This window comes from Acanthisitta chloris, unplaced genomic scaffold (assembly GCF_000695815.1).
Source record: "Acanthisitta chloris isolate BGI_N310 unplaced genomic scaffold, ASM69581v1 scaffold18248, whole genome shotgun sequence".
Taxonomy (NCBI): domain Eukaryota; kingdom Metazoa; phylum Chordata; class Aves; order Passeriformes; family Acanthisittidae; genus Acanthisitta; species Acanthisitta chloris.
Window position 1 is genome coordinate 31,861 of NW_008687806.1, and position 13,346 is coordinate 45,206.

The window sequence follows — 13,346 nt, forward strand, 5'->3', positions numbered from 1 at the left end:
TTTGTTTCTAAAATAGAAATCTTAGCTTTAAAACTTTTATTACCTTTCCACATTGCTCTTGTTTGTGTGGTTCACAGAAATGTTTGGACACAAATGTCTGATTTAGCCCCCTGAATGTATGGTTGTCTTTATTCATGGAAACAAAACTCCTTTTGTGTGAAGACTTTTGTGTGAAGTCTTTTAGCCTTCAACTTTGAGGAATTCTTAAAATTGGGGGAAAAAAGCCTCCAACCCACAAAACTAACTAAGACCTACTCCTGGTCTGCAAAAATTTAAAGAAAAATCTGATCTTGATTCCCCCCTCCTCCCCTCCCCCAAATAGTGTCTGGTGTGTGACACAGTAAACTGTACCAACTGAATATTAATGAAGAGATGAGAGCTGTATTTAGAACGGTTGTCTGATAGCATAATACAATGAGACAGGCAAATCAAACAGCATCTGTCTTTCTGCTGTTGAAACCAGTTCTGCTGTTTAGAATTCTCTCTGGTCATCGTGCTTGTACTTGTGTTACAGTTAATCTCTTCTTGCATTACTTTCTTGTGGCTATTGGAATTTTGTATAGTTCAGTATCTTAAAGTGTGTCATCTGGAGTTGTGAATCTTTCATAACTACAGAATTTGGAGTCCTCTTAATTTGATAATAAAGTTGGTAACAGGATTCTGAAGACAGGGAGATTGGATTTGCTTTCTGTACTGTGGTAAGAACAGTTTAAAGGCCTACTTGTAAAATAACTCTGATGCTATCACAGCCTTGCATTACTAGCCTTCTGCTTTAATGTTCTGTGCTCTGTCTTATTGGGAGTTCCTGCACAGTGGAAATGCCATGCCTAATCAGAGTTTGTAGTTTTGACTTGGAGGTTTATTTGCAGGACTTCCTTTTCATACTGAAATTGTAATTACATTTAAAATTTCTTGCACTCTTTTGAAAGGCCATTAAAAGATGTGGATGCTCCTTGCAGAGTTGTTCAGGTTTCACATTCTGTCGAATATGTGGAAAAAAACGTTATGGCAATAACGCAAGCTTTTTACAAAGTAAATGCTAAAAATATTTAGGATTTTTAAAATGAGTGTGGTATTTGACCAAAGAGGTTGATTTGAAGAGAAAAGGAAAACTGCCACCTGCTTTCCTGTTTTCGGTATGTGACATTTAACTTGCCAGTTCTCTGAACGCTGGAGTGTCCTCCTGTTTTCATAAGGAGTGGCAAAGCAGCATATTCATCTCTTTTTAAAGAGAAAAGAAATCTTCATCAGCCTGAAGTCCATTAATTGTTTACGTGCAGCCTTTTAAAAGATTAGTTTCCTGACTGGTTTTGTCAGTCACTCTGTGGCTGAACATGTCAAACCCTCTGAGGAAAACCAGCGCTTCCCTCCCCCTTGAATCCCAGCATGCAGTTCTTGCGTAGGTACTAGCATGTACTTCCTCTGCATCTTCACTTTCCTGTTTTTCAAAGACTGAGCTTGAGCATGAGCATTCAGACAGCCAAAAAAGTTGTGTGGAAAAAGTACAAGGTTGCTGTGCCTCGGGACACCGACAGGCAGACCTGTTACCCTCTGCTGGGTGAGTGCTTACCTCTGCTCTGAAGGCTGGGGTAGATAAAGGGATCTAATGTGGGTCTGTTTTTATCTTCTACACCTGATGCAAGCTGCTTTTCTTAACTTTGTTAAAGTTAGTTTACTTTAACAGAGCAGGTTGTGGAAGGCAGGAAACAGAGCAGGGAAAGGCTGTTTTCTGTGGCACTGCTCCATTGCAAGCGCTGTGTGAGCTCTGGCTGCATCACACCTGCAGCCACAAAATCCTCTTGGTAATGCTTGTGTTGTGGGCTTCCCTTTCACCTATAACTTGAACCTTTTATGGCATAATTTTTACTGCTGTTCTGGCTGATGGAAAGTCTTAATGCGCCAACCTTTCTTAAAACTGCATTAAGTTATAGTGATTTCACTGTTTAGTTTTGATTCTTTACAGTTCTGCTCACTGTGTCCTCTGGGACTTTTGGATGTATATACTTATGGCAGCTCCTCACCCCCACAGGTTTTTTCTTCCTATTTTGGTGGTATCTGAGGAGAGACAATATTTCCTGTAATTTGGAAAGAATATGTTTTTTGGAGGGGTGCTTTGGAAGAGAAATTCGGGATATTACTTTTTCCTTTTCTTTTTGCTGTCTTTCCTACCCATTCCAATTGAAATTTCATGGATTGTCTCTTCTGCTGTTTTGTGAATGGGGCCAAATAACACAGATTGACAAGGAAAAGACAATTTGAGGATTCCTACTATGTTTGAGTATGCTGTTTAGATACAGTAATTGACAGAGTGGGCTGTTTATTTTTTGAATCACTGTCAGAAACTTGTGGATGAGGAACCTGCTGATCGATAGAGAATTTGGTCCATTTGACTTGACTTTTGATGTGGGTGTTTTGGTAAAAAGCTGAAGTCTGAATATGGGTTTTTGGAGAAACACAAATCCTCTAAAGATGTATCTGCGTAATGGCTAACTTTAGACTAAAATGATGGGCTGGGACTCGGATCTCACTTATGTTTGTTTCTAGAACAATGAGGTGGATTTGGATATATGCCCGTTTAGTTGAGAGCAGAAACTTTGCCTTTACGGCTCAGTCCAAGCTCTCTTAAAACTGACAAAAATGTCAAGAAAACTCAGTAATGTGAATGGAGTTGCTTTTGACAGACTCTGGAGAGCTCACTAAATTATATGTTGGAGAGATTTAGTGTTCTTCAAAATCTGCACGTATTCAGCCTGCTAATGTGAGACAGCTGCAGTTCATCACTCTTGGAAGGCTAGCAGCAGGAGAAAATCAGTCTGCTTAGTTTTTAACCTGCACTCTTGTTTGGGGAAAATATTTGTTCTGGCTCTGTGTGAGGATTTTAGCACTATTTCTTGAGGGTTATTTTTCCCCTTTCTTCTTTTATTGCTATATTTTTAGAAGAGCATAAACTTGGGGCAGTTGTTAACACGAGCCATGTGACTAGCTGATGAACACTGCAGTTGTGAAACCTCTGAAAAGTTCATCTATGAGATAACAAGGGTCAGTCTCTAAGGTTTTCTGTCTCAATCTTTCAGGTGTTTTTGACAAGTGCCGGTATGTATGCGCATTTAATATTTGGTGATGTTTTTGTGTCTATGGGTGATTTCTCTGTTGCTTGCTGTACTTGGGGCTAAGCTAAGGTGTAATCTCCTAGTTGAGTAGCAGCTACATGCATGCTCAGGTGCTTTATATGACTGTGCAGGGGTTTTAGTGACTGTTTCTTAAAGCTTGTTTAACTCTTGAGTGGAGAGCCCTTGGTTTTTAAAAGCATTATTTTATAATGGCTGGTATATTGCAATTATAATTTTTCTTAATCAAGCAGCAGGATTTTTTAATTTTTAATTACTATGTGTTTGGAGGCTGTGAGGGTACTGGTAGCTTTGGATACTTCTTAGTATGTTGGAAATGCACAGAGGCGAGGAAGAAAAATCTGAAAAAAGGTAGAAGATGAGAAGCATGGAAGGGAAAATGAGAAACTAAAGGTAAAAAGTTAAATCAGGGTTGTGGGTGTGGGGGAAAGCTTTCCTCTGAGAGGATAGGATTTGTAATGATACAGTACTGGAAATAAGCAAGGAAAAAATGGGTGGAGAAGTTGGGAGGGGTGTGTGTAATTGTTCCTTCATGTCATTTGCTTTTCACAGAAATCCAGAATGTAAATAGCAGAGAGACTTTTGAGGGGTGTAGGAAGCACCTTGTGTGCAGCTCTGGCTAGAAGGTTTAGGGGTGGTTGCTGCCCTGTAAATGTTGCAGTGACAGCAGAGGTGAGGCTTTGGCTTTTTTGGTTACCTGCTTGCTGTGAGAATTGGCAGGGACTGGAGGAAGCAAGGTTAAAGCTCGTATCTGCTCAAGTATCTGGATACAACTGAATTAGTTTAGGTGAAAACAAAATGGATAAGACTCTCTTCTGTCCTTTGAAGCCTAAACAACATGAACATGTTTAATCAGGTTGGTTCATGACCTAAAATATACTAAATAATTTAGCTTGTCTAGTGGGATGTCCTTTAGAAATGTCTAATCTCTCTTAACAACCTTTTGAGTTCTCAAGTTAGTGATAGGTGTTGGGAGTGTGGTGGCACTAGTAGGCTGCTGGTGCCTAAGTGGAACCAGAGTTTGCCTTTTATCTGTGAGGGGGGGAAAAGGAAAGGATCTTGTACTTCCTTCACCTGTTCAAACATATGGGCTTTCTTCTTTGTTGTTCCATGTCATGGGAAATAACTTATATTCTTCCAGGAAAACTTCCACAATTGTTCCAGGAAAATGATGGGGCTATTTTGTATTTATATATACATACACTACTGTTGCAGCAATATTTCATGTGATGATTTCTTAAAAGAATTTTTTTTGCCTCAATTGCTTCATTACCCAGATGGATGTCACCCTGTCATTTGAGGGGAGGCTACTTAGCCTGTATTAAGGAGGCAGAAAAAGATGCCAGTTCTGTGAAACCTGCTGAAAGCAGTTGCCTTGTGGCACTGTTCCTATAAAATGTAAACTCCTGAAGCCAATAAAACACTCTGCATTGCTGAATGATCTATGTTAGCACCTTAGCAATATGCGACTACATATTGTTTTGTTATTTTATCCATATAATTGTCAACACAAGCAAAAGAAATCGATTTATATTCTAATGTGTGAACTAACTGTGCTGCTACCACCCCAGTGATTGAAATGGGTGTTATTTTTTTTGATAGCAGTAGAAGGTAACGGTAGTGACATGACAGGCATTTTGCAAATGGATAATTTGATAATATGTCTTTGGAAATGCTGAATTTAGCTTCTGTGAACATTTGTGTCTCATTTCTTTCACCAGTAGTCTCCCTTTGGAAATCCCAGGAACACTAGCCTACAAATGAAAAGCTTCCTTTCAGGTGGGAAGGAATTTATCTGTTTCCACAAGATACATGCACTGATAGCAGCTTGAAATTATTTGAGACCACACACAGCCTATTAACAATAGTCAATATTTATGGTATTGGTCATATTAGTGTAAGCTCTGGGTTGCTTAGTTGTTTAGTAGAGCTTTGCTGGACCTCAAATCTGATTTCAAAAAACTCTGGCTTTTAAACTCTTAAATGGTGTATTTCCCTTTTGGTGGCAGGTGATGAAGGATGTGTTCTGAAATCCAGTATAGCTATAGATAAGAGCAGGTTACAAAGTAATTACATCTTATTATATAGTTGCCTTTTGAGTCTTCACATAAACTGATTTCCAAGTTCTGCAGGATTTAAGAAAATACCTTCTTATGTATATTAAACTATTAAATGCACTGTAGGGAGTGTTGTGCTGCTGGATGCAGTCTGTGTCCCTCTGTGCTGTGTTGGACGGAGTGGTGCCCATGACTCACTTCTGCCATATGGAGAAACCATGTTCCTCCGACCGGTGAATAATCTGCTGCTGGTTCACTTTTATGTTTTCACTGAAATGTTGTGACCCTTAACTGGAGGGCTCCATATGCTTCCTGCCCTCATCCCTGATGAATAGGGCAGGAATTGGCAGCAGTGTGGTCTGCTATGTGACCTCATTTGTGTGGCGTCTGGGTGGAGCGCGCCCTAATCTTCGCTAAGCGAGCGGCTGAGAAAGCGAATTGCAGTAATTCCCTGGCTGATCCTTTCAGTGGGTAAAGAACAGGCTTGTGCTGCAGGGGAAGGAGATGCCTTTACTCTGACACTTGTTATGTTCCGGGCTGAATTTCTAAGTGCTCAGAAAAGCAGCAAATGGTGCAAGGTTCTCTGCAGAAATTGGGAAATGTGCTGTCCAAGTTGGGTGCTGTGCAGGGTGACAGTCAACAGTTTTCCCTTGTGCCTGCCCAAATCAAACCTGGCATGCTACAGTGTGCACTGACAGCCTCTGGTAATATTTGACAGTTAAAAAAGCATTTAGTATTGCTTGTGCGGGTGGCAGCAGGTTGGTTGTATCTGTCTTGCTGAATTTCACTACAGTATGGATTTTGTACTGCAGTTATGAAGTATCTCCTCCTTATTGAGTTAAAATATTGCTCAGGCTTTACCGTTCTGGGTCTGATTAACTTGAAATTAAGGCCTGAGACATATCAACTTAGAGTATATAGGTGTGATGTTCAGTTATATGCCTGGGATGTAAGGAGTGTTGGGCACTTACTGGAACCACGACCATGTCAAAGATCACGTATTTCCCATTGTTCTGGTAAATTGGCTAGGAGTGCAGAGTTTTCTGGCTGTGAGGTTATCTTCTCAAATAGCATGTGATGACCAGGCAGGTCCTGTCCCTGCCCACACCCTCTTGTATTGGTGACTGGTTCCAGCCCTGTGCTTTCCCAGCGTTGCCCCTCGGTTGCCCCCCAACATCAAGGCTTCAGGACTGCCTGCCTTGGGTTGAAAGAGAGTACCCTGCTTGGCTTCCTTAGCTGCTGAAGTGCTTCTTTTTCTCTCAGCTATACTTTTCTCCTGCTAAAATTGTACAGCTCAATCATTTTAAGCTTCAGATTATTTTAAAAGGTTCTTATCTGGTTTAATACCTTGTAATGCAAAATATTTTTAAAGCAATTCATAAAACATTATGTGCAGACCATTGACATTAACTTCTGCTCCCATCTCAGCTATAGTAAAATCAATATTTACTTGGCCTGTGTGACCTGAGTCTTTTTTATATATAAGGAAAACATTTATTTCCACTGCTGCTTTTAAGGTAGCAAAGAAATAGTAAAGTCTTTATTTTCTGAAAATAGCATAATAAACCTCCTTTAAAGCTACTTTCTCTCTCATACATACAGTCTTTATACAGATTCTTTCGCCAAATTTATCAGGCACACCTCTTTCTATAAACTTAGTTGCTATTTCTTAACTTCTAATGACAAAAGCAAATGTATATGATCATTTTAGTTGCTGAAATAAACTTGAAATTGAATATTTGAAAACTAATCTGGATGACTAAATAACATCCATTTTATTTTCTCTGATTTTTTTATAATGTGGGTCTTGCATTATATTTTTTTGACAAAACAATTTGTTACTAATTCTTAGTGTTTTCCTTTCAGTTTTAAGCTTTAGCTTGCTGATGGCAATTTGAGAATGATGGTTAATAAACTGGATTCTTAGCATTTTTGCAAGAAAGATGTAAAATGCTGTCACCTGATGTCTCACCATCATTCCCATATCTGTTGCCATAAAATCTCATGCAAGCATTCCTTATCTAATCTACCAGCAGTAACTTCAGTAGCTTAGAAAAAAGTTCCAAGTGTGGGTTACACACATAACTTTCCTGTGGGAACATGCCTTGGCCTTCTGTTTAGTAGTCTTGAAGGCAGGTAGAGTCTCCTGTAATGTTCAAGCCCGTTTCTCTTCAATAAAAATGACAGAAAATGTAGTTGTGGAATTTGTTAGCAGAAAGAGTTGCAAGTGCTAATACCTAGACAGGATTAAACCAATCATAGTATACCTCTTGTGCTTTCAGTTGATTCTGATGGAGTTTCATTCTTGCCCTTAATGTGGTCAAGTGGTATATTCTCAAAATAATCAAATTGTTATTCCCACTTCAGTGTACAGTGCCAGCCTTCTACAGGTGGTACTTCTTGTTTTGAGTAATTTATTTATCAGTGACTAAGGGAGCAAAAAGTGCCTATTTTAACCAAGTGATTTTATTGGATTTGCAACTGAAAGAGAAACCAAGGTATTGCTGACAATGCAAGGTGTTATCCTTCCAAGAAATTTTGTTTTGCAGTGGATTAATGTATGACTGTCAGAAAAGTAGTGCTGTTTAACTCACTGCTAGGATCAAATTATTTGAGTGGTAGTGAGCAATTCTATGATAGACTTTCTTCTATATAGAGCATGCATCTTGTTTTGCTAGGTTGTTTATTTTTTACTGTATTCCATGGTTTGTTTGGGCTTTTTTTTTTTGTGTGTGTGTGTTTTATTATTTTTGTTCTAGAAATAAAAATAACTAAGAGTTTGCCCTCAGGTGTTGAGCTGGAATTATTTTATAGCCAGGTAAACTAGTTTGCTGTCTTATCAGTCATCCTTCTCTGAGCTAAGGGGAAAGTTTTTTCTGTATAAATTGCAGTAAGTGTGCCCTATTGCAGTTAATATTGTCTTTGTTGACTCTGCATAACAGCTTTGCTGTTGAGCCCCTCTGGTGGGTTGATTTTCATAGCTGCCAAATGCCTACCCAGCTGCTCTTTTGCTTTCCCCTCAACTGGCCAGGGGAGAAAAATATGACTGAAAAGCTCATGGGTTGAGGTGAGGACAGTAATATGATCAGTTTCAACTGTGGGCAAAGCAGACTTGTCTGAGGGGAAAGTCATCTAATTTATTGACAATTAAAATGAAATAGGATAGTATGAAACAAAGACAAAACCTAAACCACCTTCTCTCTACCTGGCCTTTTCTTCCCAGACCAAATTTCAACCCTTCATTCTCAAATCCTTGCCACACTCCCCCAAAGGGAATGAAAAAGCCTGCTTATTTTAATTACATCTTCAAAGAGAACTGGGGTTTTTTATTTGTGAGAAAAGCTGTTTTTTTTCTTGGCAGGCACATTCAGTCAGCTCTCAGCAAGAGCATGAGCTAAAACCTATGGTCCAAAATTTTCCTGATGGAAATATAAATGAAACCCATGTTGAGGCAAGCAGACTTGCATTAAATATTTGCAGCATCCTGGAAAAGATCATCTGCTAAGAAAGTGCAGTGTTCTGCCACTCTGTGCATATACACTACTCTTGCTTTAATGGCATCAGCTGCAGGGGCAGTAAGGTTGGTTTACAGCCAGCATAAGCAGCAGTAGTGGGTGCTCTCTACTCCCTTTTGCTGAAGTCCTGGCATGGTGTTCCTTATTCCTGTGCACTACCCTGTCTCTCATCCCCTCTGCAGCACCCACAAAGCTGCCTTGTGACTGTCACTCTGTGGAGTGACAGAGAATGAGTCAGATCTTAGTGACAAAACGTGTGTGTTCTAGTAGCCTTGTCCTAGTGAGTGTCCTTGAACCTTATACGTGACAGAGTATCTTAGGTAAATAATCAGCTATTGTTTCGACAGTGTGAATGTGTTCTTGAGAAGATGGGAGACTATTTGACTAGGCTAAAAAATTTACTCTAGCCATTGAAAATAGCACCTCACAAAAACACCCCTACTGAAACCAAACAGAACCAAACATATCTTTGTGTACAAATTATCAGTGGGTGAAGGAATTAAGAAAAACAAATGTTCAATAGTTTAGCATGCAGTCCTGCCAGAGCCATTGCTCCCTGTTCAATTAAAAATTGGATGTTCAATTAAAAATTGGATGGCACTATGAATAGATCTGTAGCTGTCTTATTTTTCATAATGTAGTCTGTGGGAGCAGAGAAAAGTTGATGCTGGAGTTGGTAGAAGTTCCTGTAAAATGGTTCAGACAGCCTGCAGAACAACGGGTGTTGGGGAAATGCTTTACTGGCTTAGCAGTTACTTTTGAAGAATTCTGAGACAACTAGATCATCTCTGATCGACTTGTTTTATTATTGGCTGCTTTGCAATGTAAGAGTGCTCTCATGTCTAATAAATCATAGAAGCTTTTTTGTTTCTCTGCCTTTGCATATTCATTCTCTTGTTTTGTTCTCATGCCAGTATAAGTGAGTTATTGAGCTTTCACCTTTGCAAGATCAAACCAAATGTGCAGTTGGGGGTTAAAACAAAGTTCCAAACCAGCAGCTTATGTTGTCAAAGAAATAATTTTTGTGAAATCTCCCTGTTATCAGTGATATGGTGTGTATTTTTTAACTTTACACAATTATGATTTTGCTACTGCTGTGGTGGTTTTTTGAGTGACCTTTTGAGCTTTTCTTTAATTTCTCAGGCTCTTGTTTCATTCTCCCTGAACTTACTACAATATGACACTTTTGCATTTATCTCAACTCTTAAGTTTTTGTGTCTTAACTGATACCTGCTTTCTGTCTGCATCTTCTCCCTCCCCAAATTCCTTTCTGCTGTCCTGTGTTTTGGAGATTGACATGATCGAGATGAAGAATTTGTCACGGTGTTGGAGGTAATACAATAAATGCAAACATTTGTGCTTCATCCTTGCTCACTCTTAATCTCTTGTAATACGTCTTCCTGTCCCAAGAAAGAGTATCCTTGCATACTGCTTTCATATATGGTTTCTTCCATTATGCTGAAGGTAAATAATAAAAGGTAGAAATTAATGCTTTTCTTGGAGGGTGAGGAGGCTGGTACTCACCCTGAGCTGCTGTACATTTTTGCAGCCATGTAAAGATTTGAGGAATGATAGTCAAATGATGTGACATGAATAAGAAGAATGGAACAATGTGACAAGACTAAGGTTTCTGAGCTTTTATTTGTTTTTAGCAAGTTGTTATTTCTCTTTTGCCTGTATACTTATCTCTGCAGGACTAGAGACAAGCCTCTTGCACGTGGAAGGCTGTAATTAAATCCACCAAAATTCAAACTAGCATAATAGGTTGCAAAGTTATCTCTTACTCATGCTAATTCTTTTGAGAGCAAAAATCTTCACATGTATTCCTTTTTTTTCTAGCCTTCTTAGAAGTCCCCTTTGACACTCTGATTCTGCCTTTGCACTCTTTCATTCAGTTTTTACCTGTCATTTACAAAATCTGAGAGCTCTCTTTCTGAATAAAGAGAAGCCTGTCAATGTTGTCTTGTGAAGCCAGTCATGCCAGTTCATAGTTGGACTGTAAAAATGCTGCAGGATAAAGCATGTCTGTACTGCCTTTTAAGCTCTTCCAAAGCCCTTCTTAGCCTGACTGTGTAACTTTGAGTGGAATCTTAGGAATATTTAGTAGAATGACTGTATAAATAAGACTGAGCTTCTGGCTACTTGAGTTACTCTTCAGATGTGAATTTTCATTTCCAAACCTATTGGACAGTGATAATATCTTGTGTGCTGTTTGGGCAAGTAGCTGGCAGGTAGGTGACTGACATTCAGGGTGCATTTGGTGCTGCTACAGCAGCTTGTAGATGTGCATGCCGTTGCAGGAGTTCGTTCCTTGCCCCTTTGTGGTAGGCTTCATCAATTCTTGGGTTTTGTGAATGATCCTACTTCTGCCACAGATTGCTTATGTGTGTCAGCAGTGGACAATCTGAAATATAAGTGCTGTATTGCAGTTTGTTCTGTGGTGCTTCAGACAGCACTGTGCATGAGTTCACATGCCCTCCTGTACATCCTCACTACTGTTTCCCATTCTAAATTGCAAAGAAGCAAGAAAAAGTTTTATTTACTTTTTTTTTGTACTGCTGCTTTGCTTGTGTGTGCTGATCGACAGAATATTCTCATTTTTAAATTAGAGTAGCCTTAATATAGCAATAGTGTGGAAAACCAGAAGTGGTATTCGACATCAAATGAAATTAGTGATCTTCAAATATGAAGATCTAATCTGTATTATGTGAATACAGGGATGAAAATGTTTGTGGTGTTTCTTAAAAAAAAAGCACTAAGCAGTTTTGTGATTTAGTTTTTGGGACTGTTGTCCAAAGGAGCAAACAGCTGTAGAAAAAAATCTTAGAATAGCTTTAATATTAAGCCATTTAAGGTTTTTCAGCTGTATTCATACTAATGTTTAAGATGATATGATAAAGTGGAACAACTTTAAAAGTTCTAGCAAATTTTATCAATTGCATTGCTCTTAGTTTTGCCTTGTGTGAGGCAGGTTAGACTGTCAAATACCGAAGTTACTTGTGATATTTAACAGTGCAGAGTGTTGAAAGTAAAGCTTTTTTGCTTTTAGAAAAGGATGTAAAATTGAGTTGAAAGTACTTTGCAGATGTGTTCCCCACTTTCTCCCACACCTAGTTTATAGTACACAAAGCTAAATAGTCAAAGACAAGTCATGTGAGGACAACAGCATCTTTAGGAGATGACCTGTGATTGCTATTCTGTAGTTTATTTCACCCGGTTCATACCACTTGTTCTTTCTGAGATTGTAGTGTTACTGTTTCAGAAATAAGAATCTTTCTTTTATTACCTCCATTAAAGTGTTACATTTATTTGCATGACCTGAAGAGCATGAAAGGCATTGTTGGTTTGTTTTACTTTGTTGGTTTTTTTTTTTATTTTATTACTACCAACCCTTATAGTTTGTGGTAAGTTAAATGCATCATTTTATTGAGACTTTGTAATTCTTGTAAATGTATCTGAAGTTAGTTTGTTATAGTAGCTTTCTCAGAAGCGCAAATACATGTTAAATAGAAAGCAGTCTTCTCTTAACCCCATTGGGGAACCATGTGAGTTTTTTGCTTTTCTTTTGTAGACAGCAGGTCTTGTTGCACGCTTCTAGGAGTATATCCCTGCCTTATCCCCATCTCCTTTCTCTCCCTCATTTGACCCTTCACCTCTGAGCAATTACACATCAATTTAGACCCTTCACAACCTGCTCAGATGTGGTGGAGTAATTGGGCTTTGCTTCACCAGACCTGTCTGGTGCTTGGGAGTGTTTACATGGGTAGGTCTGACAAGGCTGATGTGTGTCTGGCTCTTGGGAGAGCTGGGGATGTGCAGAGCAAGTGCCAAGAGGCAACCTCAGACTGGGGTGTTGTACTGAACCCTGCGTTTAAGCACAGCTCTTGTTCTAGCAGTGCTTACAGCATGTATTTTGGGATATTTGGGAAATGCTTATTCAGTAAAATTGTTTGTTGTAAGAAATATTATTTGATGCTACTTGCAAATGGCTTTTTTTCTGGTGTGGGGTGAGAGTGGGAATGTGAAAGCCTTTGAAGAAATTCTCCCTTGCCTTATGTGACCCAGCAATGGTGATCTTGTCCTGGCTTTTTCTGGGGTGAGGGTTAAGTGCTGATCTTACTTTTAGTCCAGTGTGACACTGGAAAGGTGTAAATATTTGTATTGATAAAAATATCTAAAACCAAGTGCTCTTGAATTTCAAGAAAAATTTTTGAATTGAGGAAATTATCGTATTGTACTGCATTAAATGCTTTTGTCTGCTGCAGAGGCTGTGCTTGGTATTTTGCTTTGCTGTATAGCCTCCCTTTCTTACTGGCAGAGAGATTTGGTCTGTCGTGTAGTTGTCATCATTTCCTCAAAATAAGTAAATTAAGCTAGGAAACGCACTTCATTAATAGAGCTTTGTCAATGCCAGAGTGATGTCCATGTGCACTTGGCTATTGCTATTGGTGATGTCTGTGTGCGTTTTTCATATATGGATAGTTGTGCCAGCAAAACCCAATAGTGTATGTCAGTGTTTAAAAAGTGATTCATGCCTACTGGTGGTAGAAGCATTTTTTTCAGTCTATACCTCTGTTTCTTCCTGTGTTACAAGTTGGCTTTTATTTTAAGGGTCATTCAAAGATACAAAGGGCCTTATCTGGGGG

At 39.0% G+C, this 13,346-nt stretch overlaps 1 protein-coding gene across 1 annotated transcript in view; it reads left to right on the top strand.

Moving 5' to 3' along the window:
* Nucleotides 1-1,464: 1,464 nt before the first annotated feature.
* The window catches only part of LOC103808020 (utrophin-like), a gene marked incomplete at its 3' end in the record, with an annotated part of 123,877 nt that continues 111,995 nt past the window's right edge, over nucleotides 1,465-13,346 (top strand). The window contains exon 1 of the mRNA XM_009080775.1: nucleotides 1,465-1,558. Coding sequence (XP_009079023.1) covers nucleotides 1,465-1,558 — 94 coding nt within the window. The remainder of the gene's footprint in view (nucleotides 1,559-13,346) is intronic.